General features: G+C 57.7%; 1 protein-coding gene across 1 annotated transcript; it reads right to left on the bottom strand.

Annotated features, from left to right (window-relative positions):
* Positions 1-1,005: 1,005 nt before the first annotated feature.
* On the bottom strand, positions 1,006-26,667 carry LOC107541248 (pyridoxal kinase). Its single transcript, XM_087818444.1, has 11 exons — positions 26,523-26,667; positions 14,938-14,992; positions 8,680-8,784; positions 7,980-8,063; positions 7,430-7,476; positions 7,040-7,125; positions 5,848-5,893; positions 4,165-4,276; positions 2,949-3,085; positions 1,668-1,734; positions 1,006-1,416 (listed from the first exon to the last, which is right to left on the bottom strand). The coding sequence occupies exons 1-11, from the start codon at positions 26,607-26,609 to the stop codon at positions 1,304-1,306; spliced, it is 939 nt and encodes a 312-aa protein (XP_087674570.1). The 5' UTR covers positions 26,610-26,667; the 3' UTR covers positions 1,006-1,303.
* Positions 26,668-26,983: the final 316 nt, after the last annotated feature.

The raw sequence follows: 26,983 nt of genomic DNA, 5'->3' as shown, positions 1-26,983 counted from the left end.
GTGAAGACTGTGCTACTGGAGGTGTGCAGGCTCCTGCCTGTGGGCACGGAACCCTGTGTGGGGGGCAAGGGCTGCCCTCAGGAACTTTGTTTCCCAGGGGCCCCTGTGCCTGTATCTCCCTTTCCCCTCCAGGTTGTGGGCTCCCAGGACATGCAAACCTCTGCACCCCGAGAGTAGGGGGTGGGGGAGTGCCTTCGAGGCAGGCTGAGTTTTTGGAGAGGGAACCTCTGCCTGCAGTGATACCCAGGGCACCCCAAAATTCTGGGCAAGTGGAGCCAAGGAGGTCATGTTGGCAGTGGACAACTGGACTAGTGTCAGGGCCTAGGGGTGAACCGTGTCAACTGTGGGAGCAGGTGCCCTCGTCTGCCTTCCATGCATATCTGAACACTAACCCCTGTGGCACAAAGCATGTCACCAGCAGTGGGTGGCAAACACACAGTGCATGAGCTATTGTGCCATAAAGTAGGTGAATTTTCCAGAAGGAGCCCAATGTGGCATCTTTCCAGACACCCTCAGCCCTGCACCAGCCTTCCCTTTACTGGCATCTCCACACCTTGCTCAGCGGGGCCCTACAGATACTTGTGGGTTACAGGGTAGTCCTGCTCATACTCGTGATGAGATTTGTGGACTGACTGAATTTTCGGGGTCCTGGGAAGGTCCCCTCCAAAGTGACTGTTCAGACCTGTGGGTGTCTGGGCCAATGGGCATTATCCTGTCCAGGTGGTGAAACAAACGCCCAGGGGCCTACCCCAGAACAGCAAAGTAGGAACAAAAACCCTAAAGCAGGAACCAGGAGGGAAGGGTCAGAATGACAACAAAGGCATTTGGCATAATTCACCCGGACGCAAACGGTGAACACAAAACTCCTTCTCAGACACACACAGATACAGCCCACACCCGACTGCAGCCAAGGGCTCAGCTCAAGCTGCACAGGGTAAATTCAATGGTGGGAGTCCATGTGGCCCTCTGGGGGCAGCAGTCCCTCCCACCACATACCCACCCCCCCGCTGGGGAGTATGCCCCCAAGAGGGTGACCACCAAGCTGGTTTTCCAGGGAGGCCCAGGAGCCTCTGTCCGGGAGGGAGCTGGGTCTGCAAGTTACAGATTTCTGTGATCACTCTGTTATTTTTAAAAAGCACGACTGGCATGTTTTCACAATTAAGACCAGTTGATGCTGGACACACAACAGAAAAAAAATACCAAGTGTAGGTCACAGCTCTAAGGCAGACGTTACATTTCTCACAGGGATGGAGAGGGAGACGCCGACACACTGCGTCAGTCAGCGGGTGGGCCCAGGCGGCCCTCACAGCACCGTGGCCTGGACAACAATCTCCGGGTTCTCAATGTCCCTCTTGCTCTGGACCATCCTCAGCTCCAGCTGGGCCGGGCTGGGCTTGCGGCCTTCCCCGGCCTGGGCTACAGAACAAACAAAGCGGTAGTGTCCGGGCAGGGCAGGGAGATCGCCTCTGGAGTTCCCGGCTCAGCGGGGAGCTCCAGACGTGGCCCCCATTCCTAAAGGCCAAGGCCAGGGGGACAGCAGGAGCCACGGGGACCCCATTCACAGCAGAGTAAGAGCTGCCTCTTCCCCTCCCACCTTTCTACCCCAGGCCTCAAATGCAAGAGGCTCTCAGGAATGCAGAGGTGCCCCACGGGCCAGCCAGTGGTACCTTTTGCACACTTGATGGTCCGCTGCAGAACGTGGTGCATGGCTGACACAGTCTTCTCACAGGCCACCTGTGGGGGGAGGAACCACTCAGCCCCTGCCACACTCAGGACCGTCCACTCACCGTGTTCCCCACAGCTGCCTGCAAGAGCACTGTCTCCACCCTCAGTCATGGGGCGCTGGCCTGGCCACCACATGCTCCCCCAACTAGCTGGGCCTTCCCCGCACAGAACAGCCAAGCAGATGCCTGGCTAACTAACTAAACTGCCCCCTCTGGACCACAGACAGCTCTGGGGAGGGCTTGTGACTCAGGACCCTCAATACTGCCTGGCATGTAGTAGGTGCTTAATAAGTGTTTCTGGTTGGAATTAATTATAAAGAATCTACATGGGAAAGACCTCCTGCCCCGAGGTTGGCCACGGTCATCGGGCACAGTCAAAGTCTCACAGACTCCGGGCTTAGCAGGTGCTGGGAAGCGAGCAGAACTCCCTCCCTGACTCCAGGATCTGGAGTTTCTCCCAAGCTCAGACTCTGCCTTCAGAGGCCCAGCAGCGAGACCTCCTCTGGCACCACGATGCCACTGCCTGGACTAGATGGAGCTCCCGCTGCTGCCAATCACACTGGCAGGTCTGCTCTCACGGCCGCTTGGCCATCAGGGGAGGCAGGAGGGGGTGAAACCGGAAGTCCGGCTCCTCTCTCCTGCCCCTGCCCCCCACAACTGCCCTTCCCACATTCGGGGGACAGCAGGCCTTGCACACCTGACATTTCTACGTTGATCCAGGACAGGCCTGCCTGTCGGCTGATGGGACATCACACAGAATGATTTGATAAGGTACCATGAGGCTGCACACGACGCAGGAGGCGCTCAAACACTGTGCCTCTGGGTCCTGAGCTGGACCGGGAAGCGCACAGGAGAGACCTCGCACCCCAGTTTACCAAACCAGCCCAGCGACTACATTTGAGGACATGCTTGCACTGGCTACTCTGCTGGAGAAGGCTCCCCGTTACCGAGGCTGCAGCACCTCAGTCCTGAGCCAAAGCCCTCAGATTTCAGCTGGCACAGGACACTGTGGGCTGCGCCAGGCGCCCTGCTCAGGCACAAGAGACGTGGTGAGCAGGGCCGGGTGGGACTCAGCCCACGTGTGGGACATGCCAAGGAAACCACTGCCTGCCCCACCCCACCAAGCTCAAGTACACCTTGAGCCCTCCAGCTCTCTGGACGTGGTAACCACTCCCCACAGAGATGAACAGATCAGCTGTAGCAGGAGGGGTACGCCCTGCTGACCTTGAGGTTGTTGGGGTGCTTGTGTGTCCACGCCAGGAGCATGGCGGCAAAGAGGTCCCCGGTGCCCACAAAGACAGCGTCCACCTTGCGAATGTCCATGCGGATGCGCTCTATCGCCATGGAGCCATCAGGGTGCCCTGGGGGACAGCATGGCCTGCTGGGACCCCAGATCCTCGCCAGCAGAGGGCCAGCCCAGGCCTGGGCCCCAGCCTGCCCTCCTGCCTGCTCACCTCCTGCACTATGCGGTGGGGGGGTAATGTCACCCACGGAGGCTCACTTGGACAGAACCCAGGACTCAGGGCCCTACCGGTGCCCTCAGCTCCCCACAGTGGATGCCCCATCCCAGGGAAGAAAGTAAAGATGGGAGCCCCAGATGACTACAGTCAGGATGGACTGGGGGTAACTGCAGCTGATGAGGGGCCGGCTCACGTAATGTGGAGGGAGCCTGAGTAACCAGGGCACCTGGAGCTGTAGAGACTGTGAACTTACTGAAGTGTGTGTGTGTGTGTGTGTGTGTGAGCAAGTGTGTGTGAGCAAGTGTGCGAGCATATACATGTGTAAGCATGTGTGAATGCGGGAGTGCGTGACTATGTGAGTGCGTGCGTGTGTGCATGTGTGAGTGTGTATCTGTGCATGTGTGCTCCTCCACACAGATGCAGGGGGGCAGTGAGAAGCAGCCTGTGGGGCTGCTCTCTGGGTCAGTGGGTGTGACCCCAGCCCCCATGTCATTCTAACGCTGTGCAGAGAACACCAATCAGGTGGCACTCTCATGTGCACAGAACACCAACCCAGGAGGCACCCATGTGATGAAACAGTGAACACAGCAGAGCAGGCAGGGCCCTCCCAGTCCCGGCTCTGTAGGAGGACAGTGTATGGACACCTGGTTTCGTGGGAGCCTCGCTCCTGCAGGGCTGTTCCCTGTGAGTCCCATATATAAGTCCAGCCGTTGCTCTCTGCAGCTGGTGCCATCGTGGGGGAGGTGTCGGCACCCCATGCTCCATGGCACCCCAATTCAGGGAAACCCGTCCCCATTCTGCTTTTAGTAGCATTTCTCAGGATGGGAGGGGTGGTGACAAGTTCAGGAAACTGACTCCCTGCTGAGTGAGGCATGGTTTTCTTTCTACTGATCCCAAAACCTTCACAGAAGCCTTAAGGGGCAAGTGGTGCAAAGGCGGGAGGGAGCTCAGTGCCAGGGCAGGGTGTGCGCGGGACTTACGGATCCTCTGGCTCCCCAGCACAATCAGGTAGTCGCTGCCCTTTGGGGAAGGGAGGTCAGAGCTGGTGATGACCACGGTGTCGGGACCCATTGAGTGCAGCACGTCCATCACCTGCCAGGCACAGGGAGCATGTCAGCCACACCTCAGTCACCTGTGACAGGCTCCCGAAGGCCGTCATTCCTGCCCCCCGCCCCCCCCATTCTGTGAGCCCAAACAGCCAGGCACAACCGGCACACCCCAGACGCACTCACAGGGTTGGTTTAATGGGGGGTGGGGGGCAAGCGAGGTGGAGAACCTGGGAACCCGCTCTGACTGGCCCTTGCCCGTCCAGTGACAGTTTTGCCAGGTTAGAGCCACTGTCCCCAATTACTCCAGCTTGAAGTCCAAGGGTACCCAAATGCCGGCTCCCATCTGCACCCTATGGGTGCCCACCTTCTGAAGGAAGGTACCAATCAGGCTGGGCAGGCTGTCCTTCTTCATCTGGGCTCCACACACAGCAAACACCAAGCAACAATGGCTCCCACCACCCCTCCACTCTGGGAAGCCATTCACTCACTCATTTATTCATTCAACAAACATCTGCTGCTGTGCGCCCAGTAACACGCAAGGGCTGGAGGTTCCCTGCCCTCGAGGGCACAACGCCTTGTGACAAAATACCCACTGAGGTCAACTTGGGCCTCGGAAAAGTGCCAGCTGAACCAGAGCGGGGGCCAGGCCTAGAGAGACCTGAGCGGGAGGCACGAGGGCCTGGCTGCAGGCAGGAGGCACATCACCTGCCTTCCGCAGGGCCAGGGCCAGGGCCAGCCGAGCCGCTCAGGACTCCCATCGTGCTATGGGGTCACTCTGAGAGCCTGGGAAGGCTCCCGTGCTGAGCCTGAATCACGCACGCACATTCGGAAATTCTGGTGCCGGGGAGCTAGCGTGGACTCCGAGTCACAGATCCTTGGGTTAGGAGCCTGCTCGCCCGGGTCAGAGCGTGATAGCTGCATCCCTCCCCTTTCAGCCCAGGGCCTTGGGGCTGGGGGTCACACAGCAACGAGGAACCAACCTCTCTTTAATTCAGCTTTTCTTTAGGGGTTGTAGGAGGACCTGTCTTCCTTGTGCACCTGCGAGTGATCGTGCGAGTGGGCACCCTCTGCCGTGGAGCTGAGTGTGGGCTGTGGGAGATGTGTCCCCGCCACGAACGCACACATGTGCACACACGGGGCAGGCCGGCTACCCAGCACCCACCCTGCGCCAAGCACTGTGGGGGTGCTCCTCATGAATTTCCTCTGGTTCTCACAGTGAGGGGTACCTGTACCCGCGAGCTGTTTCTTTCCCACCCCAGGGTCATCTGGCTCGGAGGCCCTCAAAGCGGGAGGAGGGCTCCCCACCTGGTTCCCTGCCGTGGGACTTTGTCGCAGCCACCCCAGTTAGCTTGGACAGGGACTGCCATTATGAGCAGAGCAGACAGTGGGCTCACCCAGACCTCACGAAGCTGCAAGCTCGAAGCTGCAAGTGACCAACCGCGGGGCCGAAACAAAATTTACAATGCATCCCCCAGCCCTCAGGCTAGCTGACCAGAAGCTGGGATGCTGGCCACTGGGAGTGCCCGTCTCCCGTCTCCACGGGTGAGTGGCTGTCCCCTCCTCATCGTGAGCAGTGCCCTCTGTCCCACTCCAGGACCTAGAAGGTCTCCTTACCGCCAAGGCCTCTTCCTGGCTGTGGATCTTTCTGCCACTCAGTAACCTGAAAGACAGGCAGGCACAGGCGAGCCGGTGATGCTGGGTCCTGCCTGTAACATCCCTAAAGCTACAGTGGCACTGGTACCCCACCCCCAATTCCCACAGGGAACAAACCCAGAACCTGCTGGCCATCACGGGCCATCACAGACCAAGGGGCCACCATGATGTGTCCGGGGACCGGTCAAGCGAAACCTTTAGTTTTACACAGGAACTCACACATCACAGGGTGTGCTGAAGTTCCAGACTGTGGTTAATGTGTACAGGGAACAACATAAAGGACAGCAGCACCCACCCCCTTAGTGACCACATCACAGCACACAGGGCCACCAAGGGTGACCCACACCCACAGAAAGCCACAGCCGCCGATGGTTAACGTGCCACATTCACAAGAGCCCACCAAAGGTTAAGGTCCTCGGGTGATCTGTCATCCCCAGGATGGACAGGCCTGGGTCAGGGAACCCCAGGTCCTCAAGAGTCCAGGACCCCCCCTACTTTAAAGAATGGCCTGGGAGTCAGAGGGTACCAAGCCGGCGGCCCAACAGAGCCAAACTTCAACCGCCTGGGCGCTCGGCTGCACACCCCACAGCCCCGGGAAGCCCCGTTACACCCCTGGCGCCCAGCTCTTCCATGCATGCGGTGGGGCCTGGCAATCCAAGAACGATCCTTGGAACTTGATACTGGGCGGGGGGCCGCACGCTCCGCTAACCGCACGGGATGTGGGTTTCAGAGCTCGGGTGACTGCCCGCGCCGGCTGGCATGGACTCTTCCCCTCGTGGTTGTGGCAGCCACGTGCCAGAGCACCTCCCCCCCATTCTGTCCCCAAGGCTCCCGCTCTTCAGGGAAACAACTGGGGTCAGCATGACCACTGTGGGGAGTCGGGGTAAAACCACCACATGCTACCGCTGACGCGAAAGAAGCCAGGTTGGGCCAGGGCGTCCCGTCACACTGGCACGCAGGGGGGCAGGTGGCTCCAACTCAGGAAGGGCCTGCCCCCCACCCCGGTGCCAGGTTTCCACTCTCCTGAGGCAGGGCCTTCCGAGGAGCTGAGTACCCGCCCCAGAGGGGATGTGGGGACGCATCCTGCACCGTCTCTGTGGCTCTCCCACGAGGAGGTCTGAGAGCCCCCCCCCCCCAGTTGCTAATCACTTACTCAGCCTCGAACTGGTTGGGAGTTATAATGTCTGCGACGGGCACGACCTTTTCTTTGTAAACGGGAAGGAGGTCCTCTGGAACGTACTGAGGAAAGAGAGGCACACAGGCTGACGCACACAGAGCAGGGGATGCAACACTCACGGCTGGGGTAACGCTTCATGACACGTGGGAATGGCAGGAAGTTCAAATCTGTCCGTACGTGCCATTTTATTAGAAAACAGCTGGTTTGCAAATCGGCTGCTTCGGGCTACAACAGGGACGTGTGGCCTCCCTGACTCTCCAGCCTTTCATGGGAAACCTCTCCCGCCAGCCCTGCCTCCCCCCAACAGGGGTCCCGCCTCCCCCACAGCAGCGCTCCCCACACTCACACAGGCGTGAAGTTACTAACCATGGAGCCTTCGCCGTCCCACTTGTCACCCATCACCGGGTCACACACTGCGGAGACACAAAGGGCATCTTATCAGCGAAAGCTGCAGCTGGTGAGCAAAGAGCCGGCTTTGGGTTGTTAAACTTCACCTGCACCTGAAAGCTTGGGAGAGCACGGCCTCCCACCCTCAATCACTCGTTACCTGGCATTCCCCATTCTGTCACCCGGGCCACCCCGGGCATCCACCCCCCCTTCATCCCTCTAGGAGGCTGGGGGCATCACATATCCCCCACTGCAGGGAGCAGCAGCCCCGCCTTCGCACACTGACACTGGCACAGCTCGTCTACAACCTGCCTGCCTCACACGCCCCAACAAACGCCAGGCTCATGCTGAAGGCTTGTCTAGCCCAAGATCTGAAGGTTCACATCCCCGGAGGGAGACCTGGCAGATGCACTGTTTACAGGCTGGGAGGTGCCTGACCGTGAAGTCAGGCTGCCCAGCAAGAGGGAGGCTGGGTGTCCTCGCCCAGGCACCCGGGTGACCCCACCCCAGGTGACAGCCCAGCGCCTACCATACACCAGCCGGGAGTTCTGCTGCTTCAGCTCCCGCACGATGTCCACCACCATGGCCAGGAAGGACTTGTCTCTTGTGTACCCTGGGGGAGAAAGAGCAGCCGCCCTCAGAAAACAGGAGGCTTCGGCAACCGGCCGCGACAAAGGGAAAAGAGGCACCGTCAAAACCATCCCAAGGCTGGGGTGAAGACCAAGTGTCGCCCAACAAACGCCATCCGCCAGGGTCGCCGGGTGCTTCCCAAAAGAAGTGCTGAGTTTTAAATGACAGGAAGAAGCCACGGGTGATAGCTGTACACGGGATGTTCTTCGGTCCCGACCAGTCCAGCAATAAGCACATTCACTTTTAACCACGTACATAAAGAGTCAGGTACTTTTTTTTTAACCAAGGGTGTGAGTAAATAAGACCAACGTACCACGTGGCAGCGTGTTACTTGGGCGTTTTCACCCCCGACCCCTTCCCAACACCCCACCTGACCCCGCCCCATGCGCACTGCAACCCAGGGTGGTACCAGAAGTGCGACCTGGCATGGACAGGACCCAGTTCTCGGCGGCATGCGCCACCCCTCCTTGGAGGAGGCAGGGACCAAGGACGAGCCCGGGGCGCGGGGGGGGGGAGGTGTGCTCTGGGACTTCCCGAGCCCACCCCAGCTGCAGCAAGGCTCCAGCTCCAGCACCAGCGCCACCCCCTTGGGGCCTTACCCGTGAGCACATAGTCATATTTATTCACATGGTTCAGCTTCAGACCTTCGTACACCTCGTGGAGCTCATCTGCGTTCAGCACTTGGCCCTTCCAGTGAGCGTAGCCTGCGGGAGAGCAGAGCGCTCAGGGCCTGGGCACACGGGCACACGGGCACAGGGATGAGACAGCTTCACCCGACGGCCCGACGCAGCCCAGACAACCTTGGCGACGCAGGCAGAAGGTCCCCTCCCCATGGGCTCACATAGGGACCGACTGAGGCCACCCAGCCTCAAGGCACCCCTGGCAGCACACCTGGCCCTGACACAGTCTGTCGCTGTTATGACATCAGGGGTCACACCTCCCACGGCCAGTTCCCTCTGGAATTAATCCAAGGCAATGAAGGCGTCAGCGCTCCAGGCTGGCCCAAGCACACCTGTGGAACCTCTGTCACGTTGACAGGATGTGGAGAGGGATACTCTGAAAGGGACACGCTGGACCCACACAACTGTGTAACTTCTTCCGTCTTTGGCGGGGGCACCTGGGGATGTGTCCCCACATGCCACAGTCGCTTGCTTTGGCAGCTTATAGATGTTTCCCTGGTCCAGCCTGAGTTGTTTGATCACTGGGTACCCTGGCAGGTTGGGGCTTGTCATGTCCCAGCCCTGCCCTTCTCCCCCACGAGGTTGAGATGCAGCCAAAGCAAGCTTTAGATCAAATCGTGGCCAAGAGCCCATCGTGAATCAGAAATGGGCCCAGGTTTTCAACCTGCTCTGGGCGCCGACAGGTACTCAGGTGCAGGCAGACAGACACGTGAGCATCCTGGGGGGACCCGCCTGCCATGTGGAACCCCTGTCCACAGAGCTTCAGATGGGGGCAGGCCAACGGCCCCCAGTTCACCAGGGCGGGGCCATACCACGGATACCCCGCACTTCACCCGTGAGAATTCCTCCCGGTGTCCTTTACGCCACGGGAGGCCTCCAAGGTATGTGCCTCCAAGCACGTAAGTAAAAACCGAAGGCATGTTATCCCTACAGCCCTCCGCTGGGCCCCGGGGTGGGGAGCCTGGCTCCCTCCAGCCCTTCCACAGCCAGGCTGCAGGGCCCGGAGGAGGGTGACGGCGCCCTCTGCTGGCAGCCTGTGGGCACGAGCGGGAGCCATCCTGACTCTGGAACAACTGTCAAAGCAATTCTGCAGGGGTGGCTTGGCCCCTGGGACGTCTGGCCAGGGGCAAACGCACGTCTGCATGTTCTGTGAAAGACACCAGGTGAATAATACAGGACGGTGAGCCTGTCAGACGAGGAATCTGATTGACCCTGTTAACCGGATACCTTCGGGGTCAGGCGGTTAGGCAGGGAGGGTCCAAGAGCTCCCCAGCTCAGAACTGTCCCCTCCAGCTTGCCTGTTTACTAGATGCTGGCAGCCTCTGGCTGTGTCCTGTGCAGGTGTTTGCTCAAGGAAGGCTGGGCTGCCACAAAAATTCTGCAGGCCAAGGGTGGGAACCTCCTTCCAACCAGGGCTGGTATATCTCCATTGCACACTTAGTGCATTCGTGTCCTGGGCCTGCTGTGACAAAGTACCACAGACTGGGTGGCTCCAACAGCAGTCTTGGAGGCTGGAGGCTGAGATCAAGGTGCATGCAGGGCTGGTTCCTCCCAAGGCCTCCCCCATCTCTAAGCATGGTTGTCCCTCTATGCCTGTCTGTGTCCTAATCTCTTCTTCTTATGGGGATGACTGACTCGTTGGATTAGGACCTATCCCAATGATCTCATTTAACCTTAATCACCTCTCTAAAGATCCTATCTCCAAATACAGTCACTTTCTGAGGTGCTGGGGGTCAGGGCTTCAACTCATGAATTGAGGGGACACAGTTCAGCCCATCACAGGCAGTAATGAGGGAGAGACACACAGCCCCCCACAGGCCTCAACCACGGGCACCACTGCAGAGCACGGCGTCTCTGTGAGACCAGCTTCCTAGCCAGACTGTGGCCTTTCGATGTAATAAATCATAGCCCCCAGCATTTGACATGCTAAGTCCTGGGAGTCCTCCCAATGAATCTCTGAACCTCGGGGTGGTCCTGGGCTCCTGGCACAGTGAGTTCTGCCCCAGGAACACTGGGGCTAGCCTTCCTCCCGAGACTGCTGCCCTAACTCCTCCTAGCTCCCAAAGCCTCCCTACCCCAGACCCATCCATCTTTAATGATTAATATAGACCCTCCCTACCCACAGTGAAGTCTCTGAAACTGACGCCCAGACACCATCTGGGGCTGGTCTGAAAGGCAGATTCTCAGGCCCTACCCAGACCTGCTGAGTCAAAATATTGGAAGGAGGGGCAGCACTCAGTTTTAACCAGGCCCCAGGCGATTCTTAGACTCCACAAACTTGAGAAACACTGATCTAGAACAAGGTCAGCGAACTGGCCCTTAGATCGAGTCTGGCCAGTCCCACGTTTGTGTATAGCCTGCAAGCTAAGAGCAAAGTTCACAGTTTTACATGATTGAGAGAAAAAGACTTTATGACTCGTGAAAATGACACTAAATTCCGTGTTCAGTTTCCATAATAAAGTTTAAGCTTTACCGGAACCCCCATATCTTCTCTGGATGCTCCGTGCTTCAACGGCACTGAGGTTGGAAGGCCTCAGTAGTTATCACCGTCTGGCCCTTTACAGGAAGGTGCTAGCCCTGCCCTAGGATGCCCCTCACCCAGGAAGCCAGGCTCTCTGGCCTCAATCTTAAGAGTGACTTTTTCGGATTCAAGTCACAGTGAGGTCCCACGTCACACCCAGGAGGACGGTGAGAATAAGACAGACAAACAGTAACAGGTGTTAGTGGTGAGAATGTGGAGAAACCGGAGCCCTCACCCCTTGCTGGTGGGGACGCAAAATGATGCAGCCAGTTTGAAAAACAGTCTTAAAACAATTAAACACAGGGTTGCTATCTGCTCTGGCAATTCTACTCCTAGATACACGCTGGAGAAAATGAAAAACACATCCACAAACACGTGAGGACAAATGTTCATAGCAACACGACTCAGAAAGCCAAATGTCCACCAATAGCTGAATGGATAACAAAACATGGCAGACATGTAAGGTGGGATATTATTGAACCATAAAAAAGAATGAAGCTCTGACACGTGTTACAACAAAGATACACATTGAAAACATTAGGCTCAGTGAAAGACGCCAGTCCCTAAAGGCCACACGTTGTCCGATTCCGTGCATATGAAAGTCCATAATGGGCAAACTCACAGGTCGAAAGTGGACTGGTGGCTGGGGGAGGAGAGGGTGGGAGGGACTGCTAACGGGAACAGTTACCTCCACTGGGGCATGAAAACGTTGTGGAAGTGCAGCGGTGATAGGTGCGTAACTGTGACTATACTAAAGACCATTGGATTGTACATTTAAATGGGTGAATCAATGCCACATATGCAAATGTACTAATAAAGATGTTGCCTGGCCAGCGTGGCTCAGTGGTTGAGCATCGGCCTGTGATCCAGGAGATCACGGTTCGATTCCCTGTCAGGGCACAAGCCCAGGTTGCAGGCTCGATCCCCAATGGGGGGTGTGCAGGAGGCAGCCGATCAGTGACTCTCACTCACATCATTGATGTTTCTATCTCTCTCCCTCTCCCTTCCTCTCTGTGAAATCAATAAAGACATTTAAAAATAATAATAAAGGTGTTGTTTTCAAAAAAAAAAAAAAAAAGAAGAGATTTCTGACCTGGAGGAGCAGGCAGATCACAGCTGACGGGACTATGGGGACCAGAGCTGCAGGAAAGGCGTCGGCACTGGCCTGGCCTCACCCCAAGGAGACAGTGGATATGGGCACAGGGGTAGATGCCCCTGCAGTGACTGGCGTTGCTTGGTGTCCCAGCATGTGACCCATGGGCCACTTGCTGAGTAAGGTACAGACAGCGTGTGGTCGCGTGAGCTGAGTGCTCGGAGTGCAGCGGGGCCACGTGGTGCAAACAACTAGTCAGCGAGGCCACGGAGAGAGAGCCTGAGAAGCCCAGTGCTGGACAAGCCCACTCACAAATGGGGACGGGCCTGCTGAGGTCACACCTGGATCCCGCAGCAAGAATTTCCTGCTGGCCTCGAGGAGGCTTGCTGAAGGTGAACGTGGCAAAAAAACAAAGTACCCCCAGTTCTTTAAAAGAATAAAGTTAATGCTCGGCCGGGCGTGGCTCAGCGGTTGAGTGTGGACCTAGGATCCAGGCGATCGGGGTTCGATTCCCGGTCAGGGCACATGCCCGGTTGCGGGCTTGATCGGTGACTCTCTCATCATTGATGTGTCTGTCTCTCTCTCTCTCCCTCTCCTTTCCTCTCTCTGAAATCAATAAAGATATATTTAAAAAAAAAAAAAAAAAAGAATAAAGTTAAAAATATCAAGTAATTCCATGTCCAAAGCCCAGGACAGAACAGAGAGGTCACCGTGGGCATCCATACTCACAGTGGGCAATGACCATGCTCCTCGGGAGTAGGGGCCATGTGGCCATGTGTCTTAATGACCAGTTCCTGTGGTGCCTCAAGTGCCAGGTGCCACATGTAGCAGTGCCACAGGATGTGGGTTTGAGAAACAGGACAGCCTCGCTTCTGAGCAGTAGAGTGTGGGCAGGAGTGAGGAGGAGAGAAATGGGTGAGAAAAGATCCATGGGCTCTGGGCACAGTGAGGCCTCAGCTGGCTCCTCCAGGTCCAGGGATGAGCCACAGTGGTGGCCTTGGGCAGACCTCCCCCTGGAGGTCCTCTGATTAGGCTGCACAGACAGGGTGCTCAAAGTCACCCTCGTGGGATCCGCCTGAGGGATCCTCTCCCCAGGCAGGCCCCACAGGCATCTAGAGAAGGCTGGGGTGCGGGCAGGGGGATCTTCTCTATGGGTGGGGAGGCCCTCCCAGGAACCAGAGGGGCGCCCCACTGGGAGGGAAGCCATCATCCTGGTCTTAACCATGCCCGCACCTGCATGGGCCCCCCAGCACAGTGTGTTCTGGTGCTCACGCATCCCTCCCGGGGCAGGCAGAGGCCTCCCCGTTTCAGACCCTTCAGGATGGCCAGGTCCCCATCGTCTGAGGTCCACAGGAGCCCAGAAGGAACCAATCACCACTGCAGCCCTGGAAGCCCCAGAAGCGCCTCCCCTCATTCTGGAATCTAGCGCAAAGGGGAGCAGGAGCTTCAGAACTGGGTCTCTGCTTACGCTGAGCTAATGGCATTACGGCGCAATATAATATTTACCAAGAAGTTTCATTTCATCACTTAGTGTCCTAGCCAGTTTGGCCCATTTACTTAAAACAAAAAAGAAAGAAAGAGAGAAAGGAAGGAAGGGAGGGTGGTTAAAACAGCCAGTAAATGTGTGGGATTCAGGGGTGTGCTGGATCAGCTCAAACTTTTGGAGGCTTCCTGAAATCTCAGAGCACCCAGCACACTTGGCAAAGTGGGAGCAGAAGAGGCCTTTTAGTGCCAACTGTAGCTTTTTCATCCAAACTCACACAAATTCTTCCTCTCTGTTTGTGACCTATATAATTCCCCTTCCCTTCCAGGAAAAGTTGCACCCAAAGACTTATAAGAAATCCCTCCCAAGGGTTGAGGCCAAGGCACCACCCACTGGCGTTCCAGGATGTCTGTGCTCCGGAGGTTCCTCCTTGGCTCAGACTAATCTCAGAAGAGGCAACGGGGGACGCTCCCAGGAACCAAGGAGGCTTTGTTCTGCCTCTGGGGCCGAGAGGAGCAGAGGTCAGGGGTGTGGGGAGCAGGGGACTCGCCCTGACAATAAGAGCCTTCTAAGGGCACTGACCCTCACACACCCTTCAGCCAGCAATTCCACTTCTAGGCTTGTGTCCAGAAATCCCTGAGGTCCATGCACTGCGCTACCCCAGGCACCAGTATCTAATAGAGAAAATCAGGGTCCACCCACACGTCCACCCACAGCATGGGGGACCCTCCACACGGCCACGGCATCATGAGGGGCATGAGCACACTCACGTGCAGAGAGCAGCAGAGCCCTGAAGCAGGGGCTAGGATCACTGTCCTTGTTTCAGGGAGGACACTGAGGCGCCACCTCCCCTGGTTACACCCCCTGCCCAGGCCAGCCAGCCCAAAGCTGCCAGCTGACAGACGGGCAGCCCGCTCCTGCAGACAGGAGCCTCCAGCTCCACCCTCACACCCGGCGGCCTCTGCAGGGGACGACCGGCCCCTCCGGCTTTGTTTCCCTGCCCATCAGATGGGGGGACAAGACCCGAGATTTCTAAAGGGCTGTTTCTCACGCCCACACTCAGCTGAGCCAACGCCTTACCTGTGTGGTTTGAAAACTGGACAGAGTTCACAGCATCGATCTCAAACCCCAAAACCTGCAAGACAGACAGAGAAGGACCAGGTGTGAGAGACCCAGCAGGCGGGCTCGCAATGACCCACAGTGGGTGCCCAACCCCAGTGGGGGGGCAGCCTGGAGGAGGGGAGCCAAGGCGTGCCAGGCCACCGGCCACCAGCTGGCACTCAATGCCTCTAGATCACTTCTGGAAATCCCACCTAGGGGAGCTTGCAGAGAAACCCCTGCGGCATCTGCCTGTTCAGCCCCCGAAAGAGGGCTGTGAGGCGGCAACGCCAAGGGCTCCCACTCCCTCCCCAGGAGGCTGGCTTGCAGCCCCCGCCAGCACTGTTAGCCGGGGAGAAAGAAGGCTCCCAGACCGGGGCCGAGGGTCCCCTGAGAACAGTCACAGCCACAGACCTGTGCATTGACCATGGAGGGATCTCACACTGGTCCTGGTCCTGGCATGGGGCCCTCTGGCCACCAGGGCTCAGCTGCCTCAGGGGCCAGGAGGAGCATTTCTGAAGGGGGAAGGGGAAGGGGCTCGGTAGCCATGGAAATCACAACACAACTTCTGTAAGGTGGTTTATTTATAGCACACAGAGTAGGTGACTGCACTAAAGTTAAGCTACCAGTGAGTTCACAGCTAAGTTCATAAAAGGTAGGAGCTCTTTTTTTTCTTCATTGATTTTGAGAGAGAGAGAGAGAGGCAGGGAGAGAGAGAAACCCCCATCTGCCGACCGGCCCACCCATGCATTCATGGCTGATTCTTACACGTGCCCTGACCAGAGATCGAACCCGCACCCTTGGCGAGCCCAGACGATGCTCTGAGCAACTGAGCTACCCGGCCAGGGCGGGAGCTCTTTTTAAGGAAAGAGAAGGTGCGTCTAACTGGCCCGGACGGCTGTTCGCCCGAGACATGGCGAGTCCGGGGGTGATCTCTCCTGTTGCAGATCTTGACACAGGGCAGGGTTTGATGAGGTCGTGCTGATCTGACCCACACACCGCACGTATTGCCTCGTGTCCACACCACATGAATTTCCTTTCCTCCCTCGCTCCCTGCTCTAGACCCCAGGACTGGCCCCCAGCCCACCCCAGAGGGCACCCACCAGGAAGTTCACTGCTGAGGGCCACCACCTGAGACCCTACCCCAATAAGCCACATACAAGCAGTGGGAAGCCAGAAGCCACCCAGGGAAGCGTGAAGTCAGTGGCCCTGCCCAGGATGAGTTGGGGACATGCCCATGAGCTCAGCTCTGATTCAGGAGACGTGGCTGACCAGGCCGGTGAATAAGGGACAGAGAGGCCGAGGGGCATGGAACCCTCTAAAGCAACTCCAGGACTTGCGGCTGATCCGGCCCACATGCCGGTAACCAGACACGTCAGCGCCCACGGGGCCGCGGTAAGAAGTGGGCCCGTCACCTGTCCAACCTCCCAGAGAGACGGGGCGAGAGCGCGCGTGAGAAAGACAGGTAAAAGCAGGGCCCGAGAGACAGTGCGAGACAGAGAGAGAGACAGAGAGAGAGTGTATATGGAAGAAAAGACAGACAGACAGGACAGAAATGCAGGGACGCGGCTAGCCCCAGGGGCCTCCGTCCCTCCACCCGACATTTTGCTCTGGCCGCCCGCCTTCTGTGCACCAACTTCCACACACTCTTCTCCCCCTTCACCTGAACTGCCTCCAAGTCTCACCTCAACGTTCAAAACAGACAATCTCTGGTGCTGGCAATCGGGAGAGAGGCTGCCTAGGGGAAGGTGGTGGTAGTGACAGGGAGGGAACCACTGTGTGCTGCTCACTGTCCATTTCTTCACGTGGGTGGCGGTTCACTTGAATTCACTGAGCTACATGCTTAAGACTTGTCTTTTAAAAAAATGTTTTTATTGATTTTAGAGAGAGAGGAAGGGAGAGGGGGAGAGGAACATTAATGCAAGAGAGAAACATTGACAGGCCGCCTCCTGTAAGCACTGTGACTGGGGATCGAACCTACAACCTGGGCATGTGCCCTGACCGGGAATTGGACCAGCGCCCTCTAGGTGCATGGGACAACGCTCAACCAGCTGAGCCACACAGGCCAGAGCCAGGATTTGTCTTTTTAAACACTTTAAGCTGGTATTATCAAAACTTAAAGTAATAAACAATCAAGTCTTATTAAAGTAAAAAGTTAAAATTGGAGGCCTGACTTCATGGCCTCCTGGACACAGATTGCAGCATTTCGAATCCATCAAAATTCTAATCAACTCTGAAGAAACAGATTTGAAGCTACGAGGAAACCGATCCTGAAAATCCTGCCAAAAATACGTTCTCCACTGCTTCTGGCTGCGGATGATTAATCTCTCAGAGCTGGCAAACGTGAAGTCGCTATTTTCTGCTTAGAAATGACGGACAGCGCTAAGCCCCTGGCTGCCATCTCCATTTCAGGTGCCACAAGGGACCTGGGCGCGTTAACCAGGATCGCAAGCTTGTCTGAAGGCACCTATCGAAGCCCATGTGCGGGGCTGAGCCAGACCTAGAAGAAAGTCAGCACAGAGGCCTGACCTGCAAGATGAAGCCCTTGGGCCCCAGAGAAAGGGCCTCCTGTTGTTCAAGTCCAGGCTTCAGCTCAAACCCACCCTTTGTGCTGGGCCCTGTGGTGATGGGCTTCGACTCTGGAACTCACACCCAGCTCAGCCAGCGGCTTCTACTGGGCACTGCCAACAAGGGGAGCGAGACGGGGGGAGGGAAGGGCTGTGCCCCAGCAGCTCTCTGCCCCCGCCCTCTGGCAGTGACAGCCACACTGTGGTGTTCCGTCATTCGCAGCACAGCACGCCTCATCCCCTGCCCCGCACACCCCCTTCTCCCCGCTTTCAGTTCCAGCCACCAACCTCCTCTCTTTGATCCTAAGTCAGCTGCTTCTTGCGGGTGTTGGGCTACTGGCGGGGGGCCTCCCACACAGTACCTGCGTTGCCCTTTTCCCTTCTCTGTTCTCCCGATGACAACAGTCTCTATCAAATTCTATTAAATCCCAGCCTGCTCCACCTAGCCTTCCCTCACCCCCAGGGGAGCCAGAGACAGACACACACACACACACACACACACACACACCCAGGGAGCCAGAGACAGACACACGCACACCCCAGGGGAACCAGAGACAGACACACAGACACACACACACCCCGGGGAGCCAGAGACAGACACATAGACACACACACCCCAGGGAGCTAGAGACAGACACCCCCCCCAGGGGAGCCAGAGACAGACACACAGACACACACACACCACAGGGCTGCCAGAGACAGACACACACACATACACACACACACACACACACACACGTGCATGGTGAGCAGCTGGGCTCTCCCTGGCATTTAGCATCAGCATGTGGGGCAGATCCAGGTTCCCGTCCCCTGACAGCCTGCATATAAGTCACAGAACATGGGAACAGACCAAGACACTCCATGGACCCCACCGACTGACAAGACCACCCCATATTAGACCGACTGTCAGGACAGACTGCTGGTCCCTGTATTCTCGTAGCTGAGAATCACCTTGCTTTCCAGTAGGCCCAGAGCTCAAACAGCCTACGGGCTCCTGGGGGAGCGGCCCTGCTCACCCGCGCAGAGCCCCATCCGAGTGCGGTGGGACCCAGTACTGAGATTAGGTTCTGCGGCAAAAGAGAGTGCTCATGTGGGTCTGACCCAATGACACCCCCTTCAGAAGCAGGGAGTTTCGGGCTGATGAACAGAACATGAGAGCGATCTCGGCGAGGGCCCAATGCGCTCACTGGCTTCAGAGACGGAGGCCGCGTGACGAGCCACGTAACCGTGCACGTCAGTGTTGCACACAGCCAGCCCTAGACACTGAGGCAGAACATGCACTCAGTGAACCACATTAAAAGCAAATGCAAGAGCTATCCTGGCCTCACTACTCCCTCATTAGTTCACCATATGGCTGGGCTCTGGGGCTTGGATCTGCAGGAGGGAGGCTGCTGCGCATCTCTCCCGACTCCCAACTGGTGGTGGGTGTACAGCAGCCGGTGGCAGTACTTACACCACAGGAATGGGCACACACCCTCCCCACCACAGCAGTTTTTTAACAGTTACCAACACATAGTAAAAAAATATAAACTGTCATTTTTAAGAAAAAGAAAAAAGAGAAAGCCCAAGCCAGGTAGCTCAGTTGGTTAGAGTATTGTCCAGATACTCCAAGGTTGTGGGTTCGATCCTGGGTCAGGACACACATAAGAATCAAACAATTAATCCATAAGTAAGTGAAACAACAAATCCATGTTTCCCCTTCTCTCTCTCTCTAAAAAAAAAAAATCACTGAATTTAAAAAAACAAAAAAGAGGAACTGACTAGTTTAGCCTAGGGCGGAGTTCAAGGGAAGGAAGGCCTGAAGGTCTTCCAGCATCACCCTCCTTCCACGTGGTGAGTTCCCTGTCCCACAGGTGGGGGGTTGGGTGCCCCATCTTTGCTGTGACAGCCCAGTGCAGGCCTGTTCAAAGGCCCCTCACTCCCGTAGCTGTGAGCCTCCACGCCACCATTCTCCTCAGCCCCTCCACGACCCCCAGCTGTACCCCTGAACCCCAACTTTTAAGGGGGTACTGCCCGTGGCAGGAAGCCAGACCTGGCAGGAAGCCAGGCTGCATGTCCCCCCCCCCCCCACGTCCAACTCTGTGAATCCCACGCTGTGGCTGCAGAGTGCTGGCCACTTTCTGAACCCTGAAACCTCTGAAACCTGTGTGAGCTCCTCTCAATCCAGAACATCATCGCCATAGCCTCCGGGACCCTGTTCAGAACCTTGCCTTCTCCGCCTCTGCACTGGCACTTGGTGGGGGTTTTATGGCTTTGGGACTCCCTGCCAACCGTGAGTCCCCCAGGATGAGTCCACCATCGCAAGTGCCTCTGAACGAAGGCCAGTGGTGGCGAAAGCCCCCGCCCCAGCCCCAGGCTCCACTAGCAAATGCACTCCCATGTCAGACAAACTCAGAGCCTCAGCAGAGAAGTCTGTCCCCACTGAGCCTGTCACAACTCAACTCTGGCTACTGAGAAGGGCTGGCTTCACGATGACCACATCAGCACAACCTAGCTGAGGAGTCAGGGGTTTCAGATTCCAGAAGAGCCACTGTGATTCACAGCCAGCCAAAATCAGGGCACTGCTGGCAAGATCCCTGGGTAGGACACGCTGCCTGTCAGTGCTAATCCACGCTTGGCACGTGGCAGGGGACCTCAGCTTCCTGCAGGAAGAGAAGTGGAGATGAAGTGGAGATGTGTGCACTGTGTGCAGGAGGCACTGGTCCTGCCAAGAGAGAAGACCAGCCCTGGCTAGTGTGGCTCAGTTGGCTGAGCATCTCTCCATGCACTGAGAGGTCGCTGGTTCAATTCCCGGTCAGGGCCCACACCTGGGTTGTGGGGCTCAATCCCCAGTAAGGGGCGTGCAGGAGGCAGCCAACTGATCTTTCTCTCTGAAAGATGTTTCTGTCTCTCTCTACCTCTCCCTTCCTCTCTAAAATCAATTTTTAAAAAAGAGAGAAAGAGGCGGCCACTCAGACTGCCTCGTTCCAGGGGTCAAAACAAGCCCAGGCCAGTGGGATGGCCTGGAAGTGGCTCCAGCTTCCTACCCCTGCCAGTGTGCAGGGGAAACATTTTCAATAATCAGAGCACATGTGCACCCGGGACAGCTTCCCAATGCTCCGCGGTCACGGAGCCACAGAGAGCGATGACAGCAAATCATAAGGGCGTAATCAGGGTCTTCGGGCCGCATGGGCACCATCTTCTGCCCCAACACAGACCTCGGTCCGCCTCTCCAGGCACAACCCCCCTCCTGAAGGAGAGCTGCATGTGCTGGGGACCTGAAGCGGCGCCCCAGCATCAGCCTAGGTGGGTGACGCAGGCCCCAGTGGCAGCCTTGGTGGGTGACACAGGCCCCGGCAGCTGCACACCCACCTCATGGCTGAATCATCGACCCACTGTGCTGACAGCGAGGCAGACACAGCTCTGCTATCCACCCTCACCACAGTGGCAGTGGGAAGCGCTGGAATGTTCCAGCGCAGCTCCTCCACCCTGCCCAGACCACCTGGCTCCTCCAGGGGAGAGGTTCTCGGTGGGCAGCAGTAGGGGTCTGTCTGCAAGAATCCTCCCTGTGGCTTGTTTTGCAAGACTTTCAAAGGAAATTAGAATTAGGAAAGAGTGGACCTGCAAGCGTCACGTGTCTGCTGTCATTCTGATCAGCCTTGTGTCCCTTCCACCGCTGGTTACCAGTCAGTCCAACTCAGCTGATCCCCCATCCACCATCCTCTGATCGCCAACAGAAACACCTGCTGGAAACAGCCCTGTCTCCCCCGAAGCAGCCTCTTTGGTCCGCCTTAGACCCCATGGTCACTTTTGTCCCATGCACGCATCCTTGCCTGAGCCACCACAGCCCTGGACCGTCACAGCACTGGACCCCATCACCAGGCTCCCAGTACTCAATGGTAGGACTGGCTCCCGCCAAGCCCCACACAGGGTCTCTGAGCTGGCAGGTCAGGTTCTGCTGGGTGCTTGGCTGCACTGCAAAGCCCTAAGAGAGGGGGTCTTGTCCCAAGCTCCTGGTGGCACCCGGGTCAAGATAAGGAACAGGGCGGCTGCTCTGAGTGGCCATGTCCCCACACCTCCTTCCTTTCTCCTTGAGAAACTCCATTGATTCTGTTCCAGTGTCACTCTCCCAGATCCCTGTGATAGAACTGGCTGCTTCTAGATCAAAAGCTCCATGTGGGTGTGCACCAGGGGACCACCAAGCCCAGGAGCCACAGAGCCATCAGCCCCCATAACACGGAAGCCACCTGCTGGCAGACGCTCCCTCTCCTTCCAGAGGTTGGAAGCCAGGGTCCCATGCAGAGCACAGCAACACCACACAACAAAACTGCACATACACATGCCCATGCACATATGTGCCCACATGTACACAGACACAGACCTATGCCCACAAATGTATGCACACATGCCCCCCACATACACATCCATGCATGTGCGCGCACACACACACACACACACAGTGGGGGAAACGTCAGAAAATGAAACCAACTAAATTCTTGCTTTTCTCCATAACAGGCAAAGAGAAACAGAAACTTCAGTCCCAAACTAAGAAAGTTAGGAATCAAGATATTAAGCAATTCTGGACTTTCTTGGCGAAAGAGAAAAACACCCATGTTCCAGGACTAGAGCACATCTGGATCAGACCGAGGGATTCCAGAAGGAAATGGGAAAGTCACATGTAGCACAGAGGAAAGCAGCAGGCCTGTGTGGCCTCGAGAGCATGAGTCCCAGAGGATGCTCAGGAGTGACCCAAACCCGGTGGGTCACTCCCAGTGCTGTCTCCAGGAGCACCTGGAGTGAGCTGCCCTCGCGAACATGGGGCTCAGGTGCCCATGTCCCTGCAGCTCTGTACCTTCTGTTCTGCTCCAGCCATCCCCTGGGACCCTCAACCTCTGCTCCAGCTACTGTAGGCAACGGAGTCTGAATCCTGGTTTCCCGGCCAAGAGCCTCTCAACACACCCGCTGCCCACTAGCAGACCTCTTCCTGCACAGATGGGCCAGGGGGGTCAGAGAATGAGGTTGATTTCTGCAGGCTCCAAACTGAGCCATCCCCCTAAAGCATCTTCTGGGGCGTCCTGGGGTCTTGCCTTCCTGTTTCAGTGACACCATATTCAAATGGGTTTTGAACTAAGGCCACCTCCTCTGGTCGCTGGTCACTTTAACATGTTCCCCTTGACCACTAGAATGTCCTATGGACTTGAGCCCAGAAACGAATCCAAAAGCAGGGTCAAGGTTCTTTTGTGCCCGCAGAAGGCAGCAGTGCATGAGCTACCACCCGCCGGAGACCGTGAGCTGCGTGCTGTGGGGCCTGGCAGGAGCCGCTTGGGGACCTCAGCCCTGAGGCCCAGACTTGCAGACATCCAGCCGGCACAAATCTGCGCCCCGCTGACCTGGCCACGGAGCACCTCGGGCTGAGCTCCGTCCCGGTGGTGCGCCGGGAGCCAGGCCCCACCTGATCCCACAAGGACTGTTCTCACGGAGAAAGGAAAGGGTGTCCAAGCTGCTCCAACTGCATCAGCAGCCAAGGGAACACAGTCACCTCCCAACTAAGGTCTTCTGCGGAACTGGCCACGTATATATTTCCGACAGTTCCAACCAAAAAGGTAAGTGATTATCGAAGGCAGTACCTGTTCTTTCTACCTCCTGAAAAATATGTAGGAACAGTCGCTTCTAGAACCTCTTCCACGACTCCTGGCTCCAGATGCTTGACGCCCCTGCCTCACCTGAACATTCTCCCACCTGATGTAAAACTTAGTCCCTGAAGGTATGTGACTCACTGGAGCTGCTGTGCACGGCTGTGTTTCTCTGACCTCCTGCCCACACAAGCATCCCTTCCTCTCCTAAAATCAGACACTGTTTCAAGCTTCTTGGTGCTTTGCTCTCAGGTACATCCTCAGTTGGGCCCAAATAAAAAACTCTACTTAAATTTACAAAGATTTAAGTCTTATTTTTGTTGGCATCACTTTGCAGATGAGGCTTAGAAAGGCTCAGAAGGCAGGGCCAGGTCCCTGAGCTGGAACTCCAAGACCGAGATCAGGGGACATCAAATCAGTCCCCACAGGCAGCCTCTCCAACCCCCCATCACACACATTGGCGTCAGTGTTAGGAGATGTCTGTCCTGTGGTGGCAAAGGCTGGTGCAAGCCCCACTGTCGGGCCATCCCCACCCACCTCCCTGCTTCTCCCTGCTCTAGTGGCGCTTAGACACGGGCTTGGGGAGCATCCCGCAGTGTTAATAGATCGTGCCACAGGAGCCAAGCCTGGGCCGAGGCAAGTCTGCACAGGCTCTGGCCAAAGAAGCACTAGGTGGGCACGTGGAAAAAGAATCCAGTGAACTAAGAAATTTCTAGAAACTGTTCTTGTCATGGGCTGAATTGTGTCCCCCAAAATCCATATGTCGAAACCCTGACCCCTAGCATCTCAGAATGGGACATTATTTAGAGATAGGGCTTTTACAGAGGTGACTCAGGTTAAACAAAGTCACTGGGGTGGGCCCTGATCCAACATGATTGGTTTCCTCATAAGAGGAAGAGATTCGGACACAGACACACAGAAGGACAACCACGTGAGGACACAGGAAGAAGGCCCCATCTACATGGCAAGGAGAGAGGCCTCGGGAAACCAGCCCTCCCCACACCTTGCTCTACCTCGGGCTTCCAGCCTCCAGGAGCACACACCGGTTGTCTGAGCCCGTCTGTGGTGTGCGTTACGGCCTCCTGAGCTGACGCGCGGCTGTGTCTGAGGCCCAGCTTTGCTCTCCCCTCTCCTCAGCTCTCTCCACCGCCCCCCAATTATATCTTATTTCTATAATTAGGAGCAGGAGGTGATTAGGGCAAAGGACACAGGGAAGGAAGTATGGACCTAACCCACATCCACTCCTGACAGGGGTCCCGGCCTCCGAGGGTGCCGTAGGCGTGCCTGTCTTTCTGCAGGGGGAGAGGTGCCGCTGGCCCGCCTCACTCTGCAGCGGGCACCTCCGAGAAACGTGCACACTCCCCATCTCCCCCGGACCTAAAATGACTTGTGAAGCAGCATCACGCCCATTCTATACATGAGACAACTGAGCACGGGGCTCAGTGCAGGAGGTGGCCTCTTCAAGGTCACTAACCTAATGAATGGCCCCTGCTTTCCGTGACCCCCACCCTGCCATGCTCCTCCTGGGCCCTTCATAAACCTTGAGGGGTGGGTTAAATGAGAGACAGAGGTGTCCCCCACCCATGACAGGGGGAAGGAGATGACATGGCATGACACGCCCCCCCCCAAGCCTATGTCCCATAAGCCCCAGCACATGTGACCACAGGTAAAGATGTTGTGCCCTGGGGAAACCCCAGGTAAAAACCGCAGCTCTGTCCTTAAGAGGCACTTCTCCAGGCTGGTGGCCTGGAGGAGCAGCCTCCCTTGAATAACCTGAAAAGGATGGTTTTGGTGTGGAAGCTGAGGGCACGTGCCCGAGAGTTCAGGGACAAGGGACATGGCTGCAGGACCCTGGTGAGCAGAGGAAGGGAACAGTTTGCCCAGGAGAAAGAGGAAGAAGGGAGTGGCCACAAGTGGACAGAGAGGAGGGACTGGGCAGAGCGCACAAATACGCCAGCAGAGAACTGCACACCTTCTGCCAAGGGGAGTTCCCATGTTCCCTGGCCAAGGCCAGGCTGGGGCTGCTTCATCCCTTGCAGAGCTGAAGCTGTTCTCAGAGTCCTCCTGGCTCCACCTTCCTGGGCTGGCTGCCCCTGCTCTGCCCCGGGGACCCCGCAGCTCCATACACACACACAGCCCTGCACAGTCCCACCCCAGTGGCCCTGTGCACACAGTCCACCTACCTGCCAAGCCTCCCCTCCTCCCCCCGAGCTAGGCCTGAGCAGGTATTCCAGAGCAGTGACCCAGGGCGGGGACTGTGGGACAGCCCGAGGTTGGCACCCCTGGGGGTCTGCCCTCTGCTGGCCAGAACAGGAGGGACAAGCAGCAGACCTGTGGAGCTGCTCACACATCAGGGATGGCTGATTCCTTTGAACCTTAACCCTTGAACCGCTCCACCTTCAAATCTGTGCTCCGCTATTTCCTCTTCAGGCTTTGGGCATGGCAGCCTCAGGTCAGCCCTCAAATTCTACACCAAAGCTGGTCTTCCTATGGTCTTTCTAGCCAGCCTGCACCCCTGCAGGTGGCTCTTTATGTCCTGTGCGGCCCAGCCCCGGGGACCTGCCATACCTGCTCTTTGTTCAAACATCAAGCCAAAGGCGGGCAGTCCAGGAACAGTCACCACCTTGCCAGGACCACCCAGCCCTCCTGCTGGGCCACAAGGTGAGGAAGGGCCCAGCACCTTGGTGTTGCCTCTTGCCCAGCATGACATCTCATGGCACCCAGGCCTCCTCCTGCCCCTCCAAGGGCCACCCACCTCAGGACTGCAACATGAAGTAGTGAGTGTCCAGCCAGTTAGCCACAGGAAATGGAGAGCCCCTCAGCAAGAACAGGCTGGGGAAGGCGGGAGGGAAGGCCCTGGGGACTGCCAGGATGGACGGATTAACACATTTAAAGAGCAGCTTCGAAAGCCCAGCCCTACAGGGGCCTGAGCTGGTCTGCGGGCTTTTCTTCTTCAGAGACAGCACCTGCAGGCAGACCTCCGCCCCATCTCCGTCCCGCGACCACCTCCCGGGACGGTCAGCGCGGCAGGGTGGGGGCCCCCCTAGGTGGCGGAGCTCAGGGTCCGAGAGTTTCCTCCTGTTCCTCCCTCCCCGCATCCTGACCCGCGGCTGGCGGCGACAGGACGCGGCGCCCCGCAGGTGAGCGCTGTAAACACCTGCGCGTCGCGTGTCCCTCGCTGCGGGCACCGGCACGGCCCCGCGCCCGCAGAGACCCCCTCCCGGCGGGAAGGGGGGGAACTGCCAGGTGCGCGCGGCGCGCGCGGCGGCTTCGCCCGACCTCGGCGCCCCCGGCCCGCCGCGGCCACCCCGCCCTCCAGACGGGCCCCGCCAAGGTCACGCGGGTCCGCGCGGCGGCTCGCGGGGACACGCGGGTTACGTAAGAGTACCTGCAGCGGGAACGTGGCCGCGCGGTTGCCCACGTAGCCGCGGACGACGTGGCTCTGGATGGAGAGCACCCGGCACTCCTCCTCCATGCCGGCGGCGGGCGGCGCGCGCGTCACGTCTCCCTGCTCGCGCGGCTCGGGCTCCGCTCGGCCCCGGGCGCCGGGCCCCGGGCTCCGGGCTCCAGCTCCGGGCTCCGGGCGCCGGGCTCCGGGCTCCGGGCTCCGCTCCGGCCGGCTCGGCGCAGGCGCTGGGCTCGGACGCGAGGCCGCCTGCCTGTGACCTCAGCGCGGCTGGAAACCCGCGGGTCTAGCGCTGCGCCGGGCGGGGCGTCCGAGGGGCCCGCCCACGCCCCGCCCCCGGCCGGGCCCGGGAAACCGCGCCCTCCCCCCGCCCCTGCCCTCCCTCTGTCCCCTCCCCCTGTCCCTCCCCCTGCCCCCAACCACTCCCCATTTCCCCCCGGCTC

This window comes from Miniopterus natalensis, chromosome 6, assembly GCF_054644295.1.
Source record: "Miniopterus natalensis isolate mMinNat1 chromosome 6, mMinNat1.hap1, whole genome shotgun sequence".
Classification (NCBI taxonomy): domain Eukaryota; kingdom Metazoa; phylum Chordata; class Mammalia; order Chiroptera; family Miniopteridae; genus Miniopterus; species Miniopterus natalensis.
The sequence above is the reverse complement of the archived record's forward strand: the minus strand, read 5'-3'. Positions and strand labels throughout refer to the sequence as shown.